The sequence below is a fragment of the Neodiprion fabricii genome, chromosome 6 (genome assembly GCF_021155785.1).
Source record: "Neodiprion fabricii isolate iyNeoFabr1 chromosome 6, iyNeoFabr1.1, whole genome shotgun sequence".
Lineage (NCBI taxonomy): Eukaryota > Metazoa > Arthropoda > Insecta > Hymenoptera > Diprionidae > Neodiprion > Neodiprion fabricii.
In genome coordinates, this window is record NC_060244.1 from 20,444,533 (window position 1) to 20,463,695 (window position 19,163).

At 41.0% G+C, this 19,163-nt stretch overlaps 3 protein-coding genes across 9 annotated transcripts in view; 2 read left to right on the forward strand and 1 right to left on the reverse strand.

The window, feature by feature from the left end:
* Positions 1-2,732, forward strand: part of LOC124184739 — a 21,724-nt gene extending 18,992 nt beyond the window's left edge. The window contains exon 8 of the mRNA XM_046574783.1: positions 1,958-2,732. The gene's annotated coding sequence lies outside the window, so the exon portion shown is untranslated. The remainder of the gene's footprint in view (positions 1-1,957) is intronic.
* The window catches only part of LOC124184741 (uncharacterized protein ZK1073.1), a 16,240-nt gene extending 2,141 nt beyond the window's left edge, over positions 1-14,099 (forward strand). The window contains exons 2-12 of one of the 7 annotated variants that reach the window (XM_046574785.1): positions 2,789-2,798; positions 5,857-6,077; positions 10,302-10,352; positions 10,431-10,494; positions 11,578-11,695; positions 11,767-11,977; positions 12,075-12,149; positions 12,250-12,261; positions 12,416-12,531; positions 12,618-12,780; positions 12,848-14,099. In XM_046574785.1, the coding sequence (XP_046430741.1) occupies positions 6,048-6,077; positions 10,302-10,352; positions 10,431-10,494; positions 11,578-11,695; positions 11,767-11,977; positions 12,075-12,149; positions 12,250-12,261; positions 12,416-12,531; positions 12,618-12,780; positions 12,848-13,078 (1,071 nt within the window). In that variant the 5' untranslated portion in view covers positions 2,789-2,798; positions 5,857-6,047 and the 3' untranslated portion in view covers positions 13,079-14,099. Of the gene's footprint in view, positions 1-2,788; positions 2,799-3,512; positions 3,816-5,856; positions 6,078-10,301; positions 10,353-10,430; positions 10,495-11,577; positions 11,696-11,766; positions 11,978-12,074; positions 12,150-12,249; positions 12,262-12,415; positions 12,532-12,617; positions 12,781-12,847 lie in introns of those variants that run through there. The other 6 variants (XM_046574786.1, XM_046574787.1, XM_046574789.1 and 3 more) reach the window with 6 other exon arrangements.
* Positions 14,100-15,848: 1,749 nt separating this feature from the next.
* On the reverse strand, positions 15,849-17,819 carry LOC124184746 (tubulin alpha-1C chain-like). The gene is made up of 4 exons (XM_046574804.1): positions 17,585-17,819; positions 17,011-17,312; positions 16,201-16,782; positions 15,849-16,082 (listed from the first exon to the last, which is right to left on the reverse strand). Exons 1-4 carry the CDS (start codon positions 17,787-17,789, stop codon positions 15,849-15,851), a joined length of 1,323 nt encoding a protein of 440 aa, XP_046430760.1. The 5' UTR covers positions 17,790-17,819.
* Between the last annotated feature and the right edge of the window lie 1,344 nt (positions 17,820-19,163).

The following is a 19,163-nucleotide window of genomic DNA, read 5'->3' on the forward strand; positions in this document are numbered from 1 at the left end:
ACGGATGTCCGGTAGATCAGAACGTAAGCTAACGCTGAGGTACGTGCAAAATCGAAACCGCTGATCAAGGCTGAGAGCGTAATAATGATTAAAAGCCGGGAAAATCGCTTACCAATAGCCTGCGGTGGGTCGATCTGACCGCGACGATTTCGACGTTTGCAAAACTCCTGAACCACCTTACATATAAAAGGTTGAAGTCTTACTATCTCGAAGAAGAGTCGGGCTATTGGCTTCTGCAAAGGAACTGGAGGCGCCTGAGCAAATCAGGAAACGTATTAAATGTTGGGGAAACTTCGAATTTCAAAGAAAACCGGTTATACTTGCGAAACATTGAGGAGCGAAGAACTTAACCTGTAAATCTTTGGGTATGGTTTTCGGTGTTTCGACTGCACAGGTGGCATGTTTGCGAGAAGTTTTCGGTGAAAATTTTTCCGGGACATAAATAGCCTTGAGAAATTCATCGGGTGCTAAATTGTGTCGAATGTCAAAGAAAGCTCTGAGATATTGCGTCAATGGGGTCAAAATTGACAGGTTGAAAACGTTTCCGACCTCGTTTTCCTCCTAAGAGAGAAACGTGTCGAGGAAATGGCGTGAATCGTACTTTAAGATTATAAACTGAAAAGTTTTACCTCATCTTTCGGCATTTTAATGCTTTGGGGATATATACAGATGTCTATCCGTCGGGAACGGAAGCGGCGACAACCGATTGTTCTTCTACATGTCGAATGGTCGCATGGTCACGCATGTATTGTGTTCTATGGAATTATTTAACAGCGACAGCGCAAGTTCGAATCCATCTCTCCACAGACGTGAAAATCAAGACGCGGATATTCACACCATTTTTGACAGTGGTTTTGAGTACCCCGGAAAAGACGTCGGCTGATCGGAAGAGCCTTGAGATTGGCGTGTCGAAGGCATATAAGTCGATAATCACGAATCGAGAAGGCTTTTCGTTATAATACCCTGCAGGATTAATCTTGTCTTCCACGATCGAAAACGCGAGGGTTTTCACGGTTGCTCATCTCTTCGCAATTATCCTTTACGTAATCCCAGCGCATTGATCAGCCACCATTCTACTAGAATTCATTATTTGTTATGATTTATTACCGCGTTGAAGATGATGCAACGTTATTACCCAGACGCTCGAGATTTTTGCTGATATACTTTTCGCGGTGGGTATAAAGATTTTTTTGGTAAGAGGGTGTGATAATTGTTATTCAAACCTGAACTTGATTGGCCTAAAAATTCTCAGCTGCTGATCGTGCCTCGAAATTTAATTGGGGGTTTACCTTACGAGTACGTCATTCATCACTTGTCATCCCTTTTTTGCGGATGTATTTTTTAGTCAGGAATCTGACGAAGATAAGTGGAGTATTGAATCTACGCGAAAAAACACACGAGGAATCCTAGATGGAAAATTATATTCTTTGGGTTTACCGAATGGCTTATCCTTTAATCACGAAGGTTTGTCCTCAAGCATTTCCTGTTTGTCTATTTCCTGTAAATTCGTAATGTTAGCTATTTTTCGCTTTCGATCTTGAAGCTATCCTCATGTCGCAATAGGTACTATCTAGGAAAGTAAACGCTGAGCTAGGTAGATTTAACAGTATTTTTACGACGGGATATACCTACGTAAGAAATGTCTCGGCATTCCCTTGCTCGGTAGGGATCAGTGAATATCCCTTATCGTCCCTTTTCATTCGCTATCAGGAAGAGAAAAAAAAAAAAAAAATGCCCAACCCTAGGTAATCTATGGATCTCCTCAAAAAGTCTCAGAAGGCCCTGAAGTTTACAGAAGATAGATTTTCCTTAGAATCGCGGTCGTGAACTGTATAGATCGTGTATTGTGCAAAAGTTGTATCACAAACCCTAAATCTGTGTTCGAATTTTTTAACAATTTATGAAACCGAATTTTAAGGAAGTGAAGTATACAGTTTTTCATTACATTTCTCTTCAGTGTTGCATCTGGTGTGGACGATTATGACGAGTGAAGGAGGTTCAGGAATCAAATAATTCTGAAGAGCCGCAACAGCTAAGGAAGAAAAATTGGATTGCATATTTCTCGGTTGCGTTTTACCCTGAAATGTAAAGAAGGATGCTAAAGTGGCGTACATTGAAATCAGGAAATTTTGAACGATGCTTCAACTTGTCGTTACGGATCGGTACAAAGCGGAGCTTATTGACGCAAGCACAAAGGAGAGGTAAGCTTTGGTTACATTGGAAGGTTAATTTGTTTTTGAAGAGCTTCTTCACAGGTTCAGCTTGATTACACGCCGAAGGAATAAGGAAATCGGTGAAGTGCAATTTGCACCAACAAAATTCTCATGGAAATTGTACAAAGCCAGTAGCGATATTCATTTTCAATTTTATTTCCAGACCTAAATTCGTTCGGACTTCCCATTTGCGGGCAGACTTCTTACTGAAAAAGAAACCTTCTAATCAGAAAAGCCGAAAGCAGGTTTGGGTATTTAAAAAATTGATTGCAAGTACAATTTGGACCTCAAGTCCTAGTGCTATGTTGAGTTGAACTATACGGAAAGTTTGACACAACAGTGGCTCATCGGAGGTCGAAACTGAACTTTGATTGTCGTTCGGTTTAGTCGCTGTCAGGGGAATACCAAAAGGAACACCGAGGAAGTTTGAACGCAATTACGATGCGGCTTCTACTCAATCAAGTGCCAATTTAATCCACTCCGCCATTGATAGCTCTAGTAATCACCGGTATTGGATTATACAGCTATTTACCGCTGTCAGGTTTATTAATTAACGATTACATCCTGTTTGACAGTCTTCCGCTCGTCCTCCTCTCACCGTTCCCTATTTTGCTGGATATTAATTTACGTTTATAGGGAATTCGGTCCGTGCATGAAATTCGAACTGCACGTTCGAGTTGACTTCTCCACATGCCTGGACACTTGAAAGAACGCGATCCGCTCTCGCCAGCAGACAACAATAATTCCTAACGCGCTTTTATTGACCTGAATTCCTGCACGACCACGTAGCTCGACGTCGCGAATCTAAACTAGACCATTTCCACGTCCTGTTTTTCCAAGGAATTGACACCTCGCGGAGATCCTCCGACAGTGCGGTGACGATAACGGAAATCAAATTGAAACGAGCTTTCAATGCTTTTCCTTCTAATGAACGAACAGCCTCCGCTCTGAATACTGTTATTCCGTGTTCGTTTCTTGTCTCAATTGTCCAGTGACTGAAAAACGAGGACTATTCACATCACTAGTCAATGGAAATACATGCGTCTTACGGTATCGACTTGCCACTCAACAACGGCGATTCGACTGAATCCTGAGAGCAATGGGAACGCGGCTGTAAGCCACATCGAAACGATGATCAGCTGCGAAAAGGGATGAAAATGATGGCGCGGACAAACGAGCCATTGCGAATTCCGCACATAGTCGCGCCTTCGTAACATTTGGTTCTGAATGTGCATTTCAAAAGTTAACTTCGATGACAGGAGCAGGCGCGCACATATCGATGGATCAATACCTTGCTAGGATTTATTTGAACCGTGACATTATTTTTCTACCTACAGTAACGAATAATAATTTTCTCAAATGCACTCTGCCCCAAGCATGCAGCGGGAGCTTTATATTTTTTTACTCAACACATGTGGCCTGGTTCATACATTCTGGGCATCTGATCATCGGGCGACATCATCTCGGAATGGTTTATCGAACAAAACAGCCACGGCAGGGATATTTGTGAAGACAATGTAGCTTCAACGCGTTGAAGAGCACTCCACGGGTTCTCCCCGTCTCGTGTTGCCAGCTGATCCGCAGTCTATCCACAGCAGATCTGTAAGAATCGGTTTACTCTACTTTTTTAGTTATATAAGACTTTAACGTCGATTTATTGTTTCACAAGCATTAAATTTTCGCAACAGTTACAAGATAATATAGTAACAGTGATCGTAACGAGAAAGAATAGCAACGGATACTAGACTTTCTGGTAACAGCTAGAAAACTAATTTTCATTTTCTACCTAGAACTATATTTTTCGATTGTGGTAAAAAATGAAAATAGTTAAGGACCGAGCGGTAACCGGAACTAAAAATTTCTCTCAGTGAACGTATAACAGAATATTTACATCCCACCTGGCAAAGTGAATTTATGAATTGAATCTGTTGCGTACGGGAAAATTCAGTATAAAGATAGGTAGCAGGGTTTGAGGTTTGAGTTCAACGTGGATAATTCATCGAGATTGTTCAGCCTTAAATAAATCGGATATTGGACCGCCGGAAGTTTCCGAAACATGATATGATGGATGGTCTTGAATTCTGCAAAAGGATTCGACGCCACCTCGAATTACGACCTGTGTCTGTTGTCAACTGCTTTCCAAGATCCGATGCAGGTCATTGGGTCGGTGAACCGTTGACATTTGGCAAGAAGAGAAGGAAGGCAGATGAAGTCTCTCATCATGCAAGCGGAGCAAATAAATTAATTGAGCGAGTTTGCCTGGGTCGTGTCGGCGGCTATCCTGATTAATTTGGTTGTGGTAATTGCACTGTATCTAGATCGCGCGGTTCTCGTTCACCCGAGCGCACGTAGTTCGCAGTTGGGATTAAGGAAGAAAAAAATTATGATAAAAAATAAGAAAAAAAGGTAGCACCAGGGTCAGATCTGTGTCTATACCTTACAGTATTGTCTCGTTCCGCAGTAACTGAGGATCCACCTTACATGATTTTTGGGATATGTGCATATGTAATTCGCGGAGGTCAAGTAAAAGTCCCTTGCATCGTAAAATCTAGTTGAGTTTATCTCGTTCAGTCAGCGTATCTGCGTCCGATGCAGCTATTCAAGTTCTGCGCATTATCATGACGCAGGCGAACTCGCAAGGGACTCGAATTATTTTGTACCATATACGGCTAGCTGCTCTACTTCGCTACCATTATGTATGTCACATGTCTGAACACTGATAAAAAAGAATTGTTTTTTTAAAGATAAAATTGTCACCTTTTACGTATGATTGGTGAAAGAAATTTGTAGTTACTGCAAATAATTTTTCGTTGAGGCACGACCACGGATTTGGTGACATTAAGGAAAATTTAGCTTGTGTAAAAAAAAAAAAAAACTTCTTTGACGATTAAAAAATATCTTTTTGACTCGCAAAGTACTTTTTTCATTCCAAATCTTGCGGAATATACAAATGAACGCTTACTGCATCTTGTAATTGTAATGTTTTCCCCCTCTGTCCCAAAGCTGCTGTATAATCCGAGAGTTACGTTGGTTATAAAGCGTCTTTGTTAATCTCGAATCGAGATTGGGTGTTGGAGTACGTAATTTGTGGTAATAGTTCAGTAGCTGGCATTCGCAGGGCAATTATACTAACCAGATTTTTTCGAAATATCCGCCAATGGAATATATTACCTGAACGAATTTGCTTGTAACCTCGAGTGAAGTAAAATCAATTTTCACTCAGTACGTTGGACATTTTCACATGTTCGATGCGCAAAAAATCACCGAATCAACCGATCAATACAAAAAAATCTTCGTTTTCAATCAAATGTTCCAGATTGAAAGCAATTAGAGAATTATTCAATTGCATTTCTTGCACAATGTAGGGAACTGACATTTTTTTCGTTTCCTCAAAAAATGACTAAACTTTGTGAACGCATGTAGGGGTTGTTTTTTCCCTCTTTGTAAATCCACTGCCAGCGTTCCGAATTTAGACCGCCCCGAACTTTCTGGGTGATAAAAAGAACACGTATCACGGATTCTGGTGAGTTTGGCTTCTTCCCTTGTTGTTGGAGCGAATCGAAGCGAGAGGTAGGGGTTGCGTTTGTGGGGAACGACGGACGTCGCGGCGCTTCGACGCGGTTCCTCTCGTTCGCAAACGCAGTCTGTGTTCGCCTACAGAATACGCGCCAGTTCTCATTCTCGGCGCTCCGTTTTGCCTGACGTTTCACGTTTCTACGCATCTGCAGTGTCACCGACTAACAGTTGCATCCTTTGACCGAGAGATTAAACCCCAGAGTTGAAGAACAGTAGGAGTAATAAATAGGAAAGACTGGAAGTTGTTCAAGCCCAGAAATGAGCGACGCCACAGATACGGATTTACATGTACGTTTGTTATTGTGCTCGAAAAATTTACATTCGTTATATTTTTAATTTTAGTTCGAACTTAAGTATGCATTTTGGAGAATGAGAGAATAGTGGAATGGTTGATATACAGTTTCGAAGATAGCTGGAACAACGAAAAATTGCTCAAGTATTACCATCGCTAAGTATGATGTGCTTGGAAATTACCCTGAATATGGTGAAAAATGCTTCGGTAAAGGGGGAGAGAAAAGATTCGCTTAAATTTTACTCCGGGAAAAAGTGCAACGTTGAAGTAATCGCGTCTAGTAACTCATGACGTGATTGCCAAAATTCGAAAAATACCACCGTTTCGGTTCTCGATTTGAAAAACTTTAGAGACAATTTCTGAAGCAAGAAGTTGAGCCACCGATACGACTTTTCAAGGGTCAATCAACGTGTCGTTTTATTAATAGCTTATATCGTATATTTCCCGGAGGGTTGAAACTCGATGAAAAGTAAGCCTACCAAGTAATCAGGTTACTCGTAAAGTGATTCGCGTTCTCGGTACAAAGATGAAAAGGCGTTAAATTTTAAATGGGTTTCGTTGTCCGGAGAAGCACGCTCAAGTCGTAATATTTCAAGCTGTAAAATTGTGCGCCTTTATGGGTCACGCTGAATATTAACGCGGGCATAAACATTGGATGTTACAATAATCTGGCTCTTTAGGAAAATACGAGTGTTTTGCTTCTAACCTTCAGACGTGGAAAAGTACGGCGTTCATTTTCTTCAGTTATGTTATAATTTATTAAACTCGAAGAGGAAAAATGACTATTTGTCATCTATGACTTTCTGATCAAGTTGGAATAAATTGAAGCCACTTGACCTATGATTTAGATCGACGCATTTCAATCCCAATAGAACTTCTCGATAATTCATATAGCGTTATGTACGCATATCATTACACATGCGCTTCATATGATTCCACGAAGAATAGCGGATTTCTTGCTCAAGGAATGAATCGATCGGATTCGTCTGAATCGAAAGTTAAGAAGTGAGAAAATACTGTTTAATACAATACAAATGAATTTGAGCAAATTCGAATAACACCAACTATACTAACATACAAACAATTTAAAAAAATGTTTAGTAATTAGAATGATCAAAATGATCAAAATTAAGCTCTTGTATTTTTGATCCAATTGTAACTTTTTGTGTTCATTTACCTCGTCAACTACAGTTGCCCAAAAATTATCTGAAAATAGTAAAGATATCTTTAAATTGTCATTCAGTTATAACACTGAAATATAATTTTCGACTTGCATCTGTTGTATTGTACTTAAAAAAAAACTATATTTAGTGACTTGAGAGATGATTTTTTGTCAAATTTTCTGCAACTGCTCCTTGAATATTTCTATTTTGAACAAAGTAAGTAGAAAAGGTATAAAAATCGGATAAAAAAAACCGGGGCTTATTCGTTTTCAATTTTTTAAGTGCGAAACATTTACTCAAAGTGTTGATATATTGTCGGACACTTTTTATACGGTCTTTTTTCTTCTAACCTTTGATTCAGACAGCTTGGATGATTTATCTTAATCTGATCATGCCGCTCTGATTTAGAAGGGATCAACATCTCACCCTCCGCGACTTGTTTTTATAGGGTACAACCAACCCTTTCGCAATTCTCCGTCTTCTGTTTTATCCTCTTGGACTTGGCGGATTTACATTGCTTCCAAGCTTCGAATATGTACCGGGTATGTGCCTGTAATATGATACAACTCTGTACGAGTATTAAATCATACTCGGATTATCGAGTTTTGTCCGCTATATTTTCACGCTAGCCGTTGCGTCGATATCCCTTCAATTATCGGGAAAATTGACTAAAGCTAAGGCACGGGATGATAGAGCGAATCAGCAGCTTTGACGCTTTTGTTGTCAAGTTGAGGGGAAATGAAACAAATGGGAATATCTGGAGGTAATGGGACGCGGTTTCTCTTGATAAGGTTTCCGATCATTCGGCTAGTAGATCTCAACGAGAGTCCCGAATCTAAGAATCAGGTCAATCTTATCGTCCGCAGAGATCGGAGAACGAAGAAAAATTTCCCATTTTTCCTACAACTTTCGGAAACCGATTCCACCAAGGATTACTCGACGAAGCGAAGCATAAACTCCGACGAGGGAACAACAAATAAATCGGAAGTTTTTTTTGCGCGTTATCATAAAAGAAACACTTGACCAAACTCGCATTCCCATTTTCATCTTGACTTAAAAAAAGTTTCACCCACTAGTATAATCGACCGCGTTTGCATTGATGTTCCATGATAACCACATGCAATTTTCGTTCAGAATATCGTTATGAACAGCGATTTTGCGTCGCATCGTTAATTTATTATTCACCGCAAAACCCTCGGTAAGAGTATCCTGTCCGTGTTTAGGTTACTTAATAGCTGCCGATGGCTGATACTTACCAACCGTGTATCTGCATTCATATTCAACTGAACTTCTACGCGAACTTGAATAATTCATACAGGACGTGCGGGGTTGTAAAATATTTAACTTCGGAAAGGCGCTTTAATACGCACGACTGGTTTTACGTCCTAAACGAATTTTCCGACGGCTAAAATTTTTTGCACCGATTTACGATTCGTGCAAAGTGATTACCTCGAAAATTTTGCAAAGCAATAATAGATTGCTTGCGCGTTGAAAGGGTTTGTTTCTTCACACCGTCCCAAATTCGAACGGCTTTAAGGAAGTTCGAACCAATGTTAGAAGTTTGTATTAGCATGTACACGAGCCAAAGTTCTAGGCTTTGAACGTTGTTTGCCGTATCTTACTATCTTATTGTTGTTTTTGTTCCCGTTGATATTCACGGTCCCTTTCGCCCAGGCCTTTATTAATAGATAAGGCGTGAGACGTTCCAATCTAAGTTTCTCCCTAGTATTTCCGCAGTAGCGCTAATTAAACTTCAATTGAATTTAGATCTTACACAGCTGCGTCTAATTTCACATGACGATAAAATTTCTAATTTCGGCAGAGTTGCACAGGGGTCGTAAAATCGAATCAGTCAACACGAAAAAGCTCTAATCTTCAACTGTATTTCTCGCTGTAGCCTAGTAGGTATTGAATAGGAATTTCTACGTAGGGCTTCGGTGATCGATACCAGGTGCCTATTTGCGTATATATCAACGGCCATTCTGACCAACGACCGAAAGCACATTGCTAAATAGTTTATTATTTACATTCGAAAAAAAAGAGTCGCCATACAGCGATATAAGCCGAAATTAGGCTGTTTAAATATCAGTAATTATACACACGGTGGGCCAAAAACCATTAGTGGGTTTATACGGTGGGTTTTTTTTTACCGCTAACAACCCTCTGGTAAACCAAGGCGTTAAGTGTAAAATTTTCCTTCAGTAATACCAACCGTTTGTAAATTACCTGGTAGACAAGAAACCGACCGTCTAGACACCGCTGGAATTTCGGACCAGATTACTTTTCCAGTGGTATTTAAAGAATACTTTCCAACAGACCGTGCGCAAATTAAGCTTATTGATATATCAAAAGCTCTGCGCTTAAGCACGGACAGAAAATCGGCTTTTACCCTAGAATATTCAAATTCGCAGGGCTCAAAACTCGTAACTGATAAGCCCGACTTCTCAGTGGGTGTTTCCAACATTCGTTTGATCCCCATCCTACGCGTCATTAAATTAGTAATGCTTCGTGGGAATAATTGTGGCTCGAAGCGGAGACTATATTGTAGTAGGTAAATGAAAAAACCGCACACGACGCACGAGAAATCTATTGACGAGTAGTGAGACGAAAATAGCCATGCATATGGTGAAAAAAAGAAGAGAAGAAAAAAAAATTGTTTAAAGAGACAGATTATTCTCCCGCACTTGCCTGGAACTTGTTCGCAGTTACAGTCGGCTTTAAAATCGTACGGTGTCTCGTTTCCAAGCTGTATTGTCAAGTTACTTAATGTTTACGGTTCGCTCTGACAATCCAATTTATGGTTCAATTAAAAACGATTATCTTTTTAAAGCTACGTCGAGTCAAGCTGGTCAAGAATACCAGTACACGTTTCCTTTGCTTTTCCTTCGAGTTGTTATTAAATTCTAGATCCGCCCCTAAGGGATCTATGTTTCATTCCTCGGCTCTTGGTTTACGGAAAATTGTGGTTGTACCCACTGTAGGCTACCTAATTATAACTTCCCGTTTGCGAAGTTTATTCTAGAAAAGTAATTGTTCTCACTGCTTTATTGGTTTTAGAAGTATGTCGTCAACACGGAGAAATGCGGCGACCTCCACGTCTACGTGCAGGTAAGTCCGCGAACGAAACGACATCGGGGCCATGACGAAGGGCTTTGAAAACTCAGGAATTTCTTATTAAATTTACAGGGTGATTTGAAGCAGCAGGAAAAGCGCGCCGTTTTTATGACCGTTCACGATCTGGGATGCAATCGTAAGCGACACATCGATGCTATATTTCATTTTTCAGCCTGCAATTAGTGTAGAATGATTTGAACTTTGGCTTATTTATTTATATTTATGTATAAAATGTACTCTGTTTCACCTGTTTTAACTTTTTAATGAAGAACCTTAAGAGATGTAAACTATAAGATTGCCTTGCAAAGCTTGAGATTTTCTCTGAGGAAAACTTCTTCTCCTCTAATGTCTTTCTCAAAGAAATTTCTGTGTTAAAACTTTAAAACTTTTTCAATCGTATTTTCAAAGAACATAAGCCGCCACTGTTCTGAGAGTATGAATATCAATTTTCTCAAATTAATGCAAGGTGGAAACATTGATGTAATTTTATAAGTGGGAAGCTTCTGAGACGATAGATAAAGATCCAGATAAGTTTTCTTTCTTTTCAAGATTTTCATGGAACAAACTTACAATACACAATCAGGATCGATATAACGGTCATTAGAAAATGACGATACGATTTATTCTTAAACTAGAAATACGTTGGCGAGCGAGGCGTATTCACGGAGAAGCGGAGGCATAATTTTTAGCTTCGTAAAATTGCTCCGCGTGGGTCACTGACCTTTCATAGAACTCTACGGCTTTGTGCGGCCTTTTCACTTCAGAGGGTCGCACAAATGTATTGAAGTACAAGACCGCGTCTGTGCAAAAGTCGACTTGTTCTTTCCCCGTGTGCGAGTATCTTTCACCCCCTATTCAGCCAGTCTCAAGTGCAGCCGGGCACTTGCCTAGAACCTTGCAAAACCGAAAGCGTGCAGTGTTCCAGAATCGCAACTGCGCGGTCATGCGTCATCATTTTCGGCGATGAATCGCGCTTAAAATCGTCAGTAAAAAAGAGGCATTCGAATCGCTTGCACGTCGTCGAAGGAAGCGTGTAAAATAAATAGCTCGGAAAAGAGTTTCTTACGAGTTCGATGGGTCGAATGATGCGTGATGAGATCAAGGGACGGTTTTTTCTCATCTATCAAACATCGTTCACCACATTTTGACGGAAAAATAACTTGACGGATAGGCGGCTTCGATTCCCTCCCGGAAACCTTACCATTTTTTCTGATTACAGACACCTCGTTCCACGACTTTGTTAACCATCCTTGTATGTCGGAAATAAAGGATCGCTCCATCTTCATTCATATCGATGTTCCGGGACACGCCGACAACGCTCCGAATCTTCCCGATGGGTGAGAAAACACGATTCGAAGTGATTGCTAGGCTCGAAAAACTTCCAGCTTCCTCATATTTCCGATATCAGATTTCAGTTCCCAACGCTCCAGACTCTCGGCGAAAGTCTCGTCACTGTCATCGACTTCCTCAAGGTTCGCTACGTCGTCGGTTTTGGAGAAGGTGCTGGAGCCAATGTCCTCGCCCGATTTGCCCTGGCAAATCCATCCCGCGTCCTCGGGCTAATTCTTATCAACTGCACCGGCAGTGCCGCGACGGTTCTTGACAACTTCAAAACCAAGGTTGGTGTAGACTACACGTAACATTGGACACTATTAATTTCCTCAAGTTTAACCGTTGGACTTGACATTGCGAAAGGAATAATTCTTTCTTTATCAGTTCCTCAGCTGGAGAGGAAAGGAGGAGGTCGGCCAATCCGCGGAGGAATTTCTCCTCTACCACAAGTACGGGAACGTGAGTATTTGCGAATGTACCTTATTACGCGCGTTCGACCGACGATTTCACGAGTGTTTTTTCCCCGTCATTTTCACGCTACCCACACGCACGGCCGCAGATGATAAACGAGGTATTTGGCTTGTCAGTGTCGTAGCGAACCCGAATATTACATTTATTTCACTGAAGTATGTCGATCGCGTAGGGTGTGATCGATCGTCCGTTAAATAAATGCAAAACGTAATACGTACGGAATACTGCAACGTCATTTTTCGTAAATATTTTAGCAACTGGTGAGCACGACAAACCCCGACAAGGAAAAAGTCCTCGCTGAATTTCTCGAACGGATTCGAGGCACTCTTAATCCTCGGAATATCAAGCAGTACGTCAACGCTTTTCTGACGTGAGTTGTGGTCAATTGTTCCAATATCTCTGCCTCGTTAATTGCTGATTCGGCCGAAATTAACGCTTCGCTTCGTTTGAAATCAGCCGGAAGGACATATCCCTGAAGAATTGCAACACCGATATTATCCTGATTACCGGAATGCTCAGCCCTTATGCCAGCGTCGTTGAGAAGTTGTTCCGCGAGTTGGACAAGAATCGGGCAACTTTGCTCAAAGTTGAACGTGCCGGAGACGTTCTTCTTGATTCGGTGAGTTCCACCCGTGCTGCGGTTGGAAATGGATCTCGTTACGAAGAATCTCCTTTACATTTTCCAGCCGGTTAAAGTCGCCCAGAGCATCTTGCTCTTCTGCAAGGGTCAAGGCTTGCTCACCTCCGTAACCATGCCCGGTGTTGATCGCCAGCGCACCTTCAGCGGCGGTTCCTTCGACAGCGATGGTCGACCTCGAAGACTCTCCAGAGGCATGTCAATGGAGGAGTACGACAAGCCGAATATCCGCCGTTTGTCGATCACGATCCCGGAACCGTCGCGTTCCCCGGTCAATTGAGACGTCAACTTTTCATACTTTGACATTGATCAGCTCATTCCCCGCTGACGTGTTTTGATATTTTATCTCTGTTCGTGCGCAAATATGCGACTGTGTGATTAAATTCTTAGATTTCGTGATGTAAAATACGCTTTTTAGCTTCGATTTTGGGGTGCGAGATTTAATAGTTTTCCATCTGTTTCTCATTTCACAAATTTTCATCTTAAAAGATTTGCACTTTATGTTCTACTTGCACCTATAGTCACTCGTACCACCAAATTGTTTAATATTATAACGTCCCGTAGGAATACCTGCCAAATGATAATAACCGGTGTAGCGATATTTTTTACTTTAAAAGCGAATGCAACATCCCATCCAATTCTCACCTACCATCGCGTGAATTATGGAACCGCTTTTCAAGTCTGGAAACTGATAAATAGTTGTTTTCCGACTGAAATTGTTATGCAGACACGTAATAATCAGTAGGTATAATTGTATTCCATGCATAATATATTTATGCGCAGACATTGTAATCGATACAGTTTAGCAGATGGTTCGGTCATTAATCACAACTTAATTTTGCTGCACATTTTTGGGAAGCTGGAATCGTGACATGAATTATTGAATCGATTCTACCAATAGAACGGCTACGGTCGTTCTATCACGTGAGTAAATTAAATCGTGCGAGAATTCGATTCGGCAAAAGATTGCCCACTTTTAAACTCACTTTGGTAGGGTTAACAAAATATAATAAATAAATATTCTAAGATAATTTTACATGAATGTATCATACGGAAAAAATGATTCAACGTACATGTATAGGTATATTAATTTATGCACCGGTAGTTTCCTTTTATAACGAATTGTCTGTGTAACATGCGCATCTATGTATGTGCGCATATTTAATAAAATTACTTGAAATTCTAGTTCACTGGCAAGGCTGCAGCGTGGAATGTTAAATTATATTGATACGGAGAAAAGAAAGCTCGTGATGTTAATCCGGATTTATTTATCACAAATACAGTTTCACAAATATAAATTACAACATTTATTTTGACATCTCCATTGGCTATTCGTAGAGCAGCTAATATTTTTTGCAATGGAGATTGTAGAAATTATTTTGCAAATTACTAACTACAAAGGTATATATCACACATATAAATCTCACGTCAAAAGAAAGAAAAGAGTACAAAAAATGTATTAAAAAAAGTAAAGCAACTAAAAAGCTCATTCATTCCTACAATACGATGTACGTGAAAAAAGCGTTGATCGTTTACGTAATGCACGACGTTTAATTAAGAGAAATAGATTAGAGTTCGTTGCGTGGTATAATTAGCAAAAGATTAACGAACCGTTCGGAAATATCTTTTTGTACACTTCGAATCGATATCGGAACCAACCGCAGATGTACGCCATTCTCCTCAACGCTTGTCGCAGAAATGTATTTTCGCTTGGATTCTCAAACAACAATTTATTTGATGATTATACGTATTTATAACACAGGCGTCCAGAACATCATCGCGAAAGGCTTTATCCATCCTAGGATGAATAAAATACACTTTAGTTATCAATATTAGAAAAATCATGACGTACCATGAGCTTGTCTGTTCCATTAACGATTCGGAGCGGTGCTCCACTGGGGTGGGAATTATTATATCATCAGTAATTGGCGGGACTCGTTGCGTACCAAATTAATCTCCCCTTTGAAATTCTCGACAATCGCTACACGATAATCATAGGCGATCAACATTTTAACCAGCAGGGGATTCAATATAATCTGCGTGTAACGATCATTTAGGCTGTACTTGTAAGTTAATACTTCACTGCCAAAGTTACGAAGAAGAATTCACCCCAGGGACCAGAATGAATATGCGATTCGAAGTTGGATTCGAAATTCCTTAACATTTTACCACTAATTATTATCATCTAAACTTGTATTTATTCTGACTCCGTGCAGGAATTTTAATACGATCCTTCGGATGGAGTTTACGTAACGATTTTTTACGCGGTTATCCTATTTTTATCAACGAGTTTTCCAGAGATTCTCAATTTCGCGATAAAAGATACTGTATTATAATTACACCTATTATCGTGTGCGTTTAGTGTGGACATTTCAACTATATGTACGTAAATTGTACTGCTGCGCAGTGAGAGATATGGAATCTTAAGCAACGTGCAGCCAGCGCGGGCGTGTCGCTGTGGGCATATCTTGATTCACTTGACTTGATTAATCTACGTAAAAAAAAGCGATCGAAACCCTCGCGACGGGCGACGCAAATAGATTTAAAAAAAAAAAAAAATTTATATGCGATTTTTTATTGCATTGTAGCCTCTCCCGTCGTCCGGGGAATTGTCAGAAGGTACTTTTAGTTTAGTGCTGGTGGCGGTGTGCTGTCTTGAAGTATAATATGATAGACATGAAATAACGGTGACGCATAACGTAAAATTGCACTTACAAATATACGGAAAAAGGCTGTGTGAAACCAGCGAGATGATACCACCACATGATCGTGTACGTATTAATACCATAAATGTGATCAAATCGATATAGCAAAAATGATCGTAGAAGATGTTGCAATTCAACGGTGTTTCGGTTACACGCTTACATGATGAGAAAAATGCGAAACAAACTTCGGAAGTAACCAGAATCTTGGATCAATGGTGGCAAAATATCGTAATGTAAGATTATAAAGTGTAACCGACCCTGGCAGATCGTTCGAAGTACGCAATCGTGTCGTTAACCTCGCGGCACACGGTTTGGATTTGAATAAGACTCGAAAAAACGTCAACCTCAGTACTCAACGGCGTCCGGTGTTGTAGACTCGAGAGCGACTTCCTCGTAGTCTCTTTCCAACGCAGCGAGGTCTTCTCGGGCCTCAGCGAATTCACCCTCTTCCATACCCTCACCAACGTACCAGTGAACGAAGGCTCTCTTGTGGAACATAAGGTCGAATTTCTGGTTCAATTTGGCCCAGGCCTCCTCGATGGCTGTCGTGTTCGACAGCATGGATACGGCGCGTTGAACCTGGTTAGAAAATTGAGGAAGTAATGAAACTTTTTTCCATAGAAATTAGTCCTCGTTACTGTTGTCGTTTTCTACCAAAAGCATCGCTGTCCCGCATTCATCCCGTTAAGTCTTTTACCTTTGCCAAATCTCCGCCGGGGACAACGGTCGGTGGTTGATAATTTATCCCGACCTTGAATCCCGTGGGACACCAGTCGACGAATCGAATCGTACTTTTCCCCTTCATCGTGGCAATGGCGGCGTTAACGTCCTTCGGAACGACGTCGCCGCGGTAAAGAAGACAGCAGGCCATGTACTTTCCCTCGCGAGGATCGCACTTGACCATTTGATTCGAGGGGTCGAAACATTCGGATGTTATCTCGGCGACTGACATTCCCTCGTGGAAAGCCTTGTCCGCAGATACGATAGGAGCGTAGCTTGCCAGGGGGAAGTGAATCCGGGGATAGGGGACCAGGTTAGTTTGGAACTCGGTCAGGTCCACGTTTAGGGCACCGTCGAAACGCAGCGATGCTGTGATCGAGGAAACCACCTGGCTGATCAGCCTGTTCAAATTCGTGTAGGATGGCCGCTCGATCCCTAACTTTCTACGGCAAATGTCGTATATCGCCTCGTTGTCCACCATAAAAGCGCAGTCCGAATGCTCGATCGTCGTGTGCGTCGTCAGTATCGCGTTGTAGGGTTCCACAACAGCTGTGGATACCTGCAGAATGAAAATAAAAATTGTTCAAACAGTTTGGCCTGTCGTTTCCGGAAATCGATGAAGTGATCTTTCGTTACATTGCATTCTGTACCGGGAATTTTCCGTGAAACTCACCGCTAAGCGCCTACAGCCTGCATTTTCGAAAAAGATCTGACCTGGCAGAAGGCGCTGCCGAACGGTGAGTTTCACAGAAAACTCCTCCCAGAACAAATGACGCTAATCGCTCACCTGGGGTGCAGGATAGATTGCGAATTCAAGTTTTGACTTCTTGCCGTAGCTATCGGAGAGTTTTTGCATGAGAAGAGACGTGAATCCCGAGCCAGTGCCGCCTCCGAATGAGTGAAATACGAAGAAGCCCTGAAGACCTGTGCATTGATCGGTCAGCCTGCGCACTCGATCCATCACGGAATCGATGATCTCACGGCCAATCGAGTAGTGTCCTCGGGCGTAATTGTTCGCAGCGTCTTCTTTGCCGGTGATCAGTTGCTCCGGATGATACAGCTGCCGATAAGGACCGGCGCGAACTTCATCTGTACACGGGGTTAAATTTGCGATGAGTTTGAGAGAGCACGGAGATAATAAGACAGCAGATTTCACTAAAAACTGCAGGAAAAGAGGGACGCATCAGATTTTTTTGTAAAACGTACTTCTTAAAATGCAGAATTTACTGTAGAATTATTTATATTAAAAAATATAGTTCACATCGGTATTTTCTATGAAAAACCCTAGCGTGTCTCGCTTTTCCTGCAGTTTTCAAGTAATGGCTGCCGAAATTTGCCTTATCCTGAAAACCTCCGCTTACCGACAACCGTTGGTTCCAGGTCCACCATTATCGAGCGTGGCACCATCTTACCGGATCCGGTCTCGTTGAAGAAGGTGTTGAAGCAGTCGTTGCTGACGGAGACGGTGTCGGCAGGCATCGTGCCATCCTGCTGAATTCCGTGCTCGAGACAGTACAGCTCCCAGCACGCATTGCCCATTTGGACGCCCGCCTGGCCGACGTGCATCGATATACACTCACGCTGAAATAAATTTCGCTTGAATGGTATAATATACTATTCGGGATTTTACTCTAAATCGCAAAGCGGAGCGATGAGTTTCTTTGTTCGTTAAAAACGGGGAATCTGATTTACTGATGGTCGTTATCGCCATCGATTATCTAATTATATAATTCATGGGTGATTTGGTTTAAACCGATGATTATTGCGGTATTTAACTAATTGTCTTTAGATCCCGAACAATTTTCCTGTGGTGTAATGAATGGGTGTATAGAGTTTTTTGGAGCAGCGTTGTATCGATGTCAGCTTCGTAGTCCGAAATATTTTTTAGGAATCATGAAATTTAAGAGTGAGCAATGCAGTCTGCTTTCGTTCGAAGTTGCGCGGATACTTGAATAAGAGAATTGCAACGCGCATATGAAAAGGTTTTAAACGTCAATGCGGATCGGAGCTTTTTCGTCCCTATCTAATACGATTTTTTTCATCTTTCGTCCAAGCTTGTCGCCGATTTTAATCAGGAAATTACACGATTGATGAAGGTGATATATGAATGAGGGCTTGAGATTACTTGTAATAAGCAGTAAGTGAATAGTTGATGCATCATACCATTTTGCCCAATTTTTATAACGCGCACTCGGTTCCACGAACAAATAATTTCGATAAAATCATAAGTTACGAGTCTTAATATATCCGAATGAATTTTTTTTACTCATATACGTGTAAATATTAAATAAAAAAGATATATTTTTATAAATAAAAACCAGTTAATTTGGAAAATGGTTTGTAAACTACTGATTTAATTGATACTCGTAACTGAGCAACCAGGGAAAGTGAAAATCATGCCATTGTTAGCCGCGGGACAAGACGATACAATGATAAAACATAAAACATTTGATTCGGTGGCTTTTGTGGCCTGCTTCCAAGTGCAGATTGGTAATCCCTCAAATCTCGCCTGATAGAGACGTGTGCAAAAACTCGTTTTAATCACATTGTTTGTTAAAATTTACTTATATTCTTACAATTTTATATACGCAGTGACAGTCTCTTTAAAATAGGCTCTGTAGAAATCAGCAATACCTGATTAAATCGAATACGGTTTGAGCTGAAATTCGAATTTCTTACAGATCAATATCCACTAGAATGTTATTGTAGGAAATGAATCAACCAACATCTTTTTATGAATTTTTTAAACGCGGTATACTTGCTCTTGCCATTGAAATATCAGTGGAATAATTATCAATAGAATAGCAAAGCCTTACCCATGGTTTTCCCGTTTTGTGGTATTTATGTACGAAGCCGTCGGTACACGAGTAAACTGCTAGCGGTTGAAATTTCGCTGTCGACACTGCTAAAATTCAAACCTGGCGCTAAATGCTACAGCAA

Bases quoted from the DNA above. Each gene is read 5' to 3' on its own strand.
- LOC124184746 (XM_046574804.1), bottom strand. From the start codon at position 17,789: ATGCACGTCGGCCAGGCGGGCGTCCAAATGGGCAATGCGTGCTGGGAG. The intron at 17,313-17,584 runs GTAAGCGGAGGT...CCCCGTGTACAG, and splicing joins CCTGGAACCAACGGTTGTCG to ATGAAGTTCGCGCCGGTCCT. The intron at 16,783-17,010 runs GTGAGCGATTAG...TTCATTCTGCAG, and splicing joins CAATCTATCCTGCACCCCAG to GTATCCACAGCTGTTGTGGA.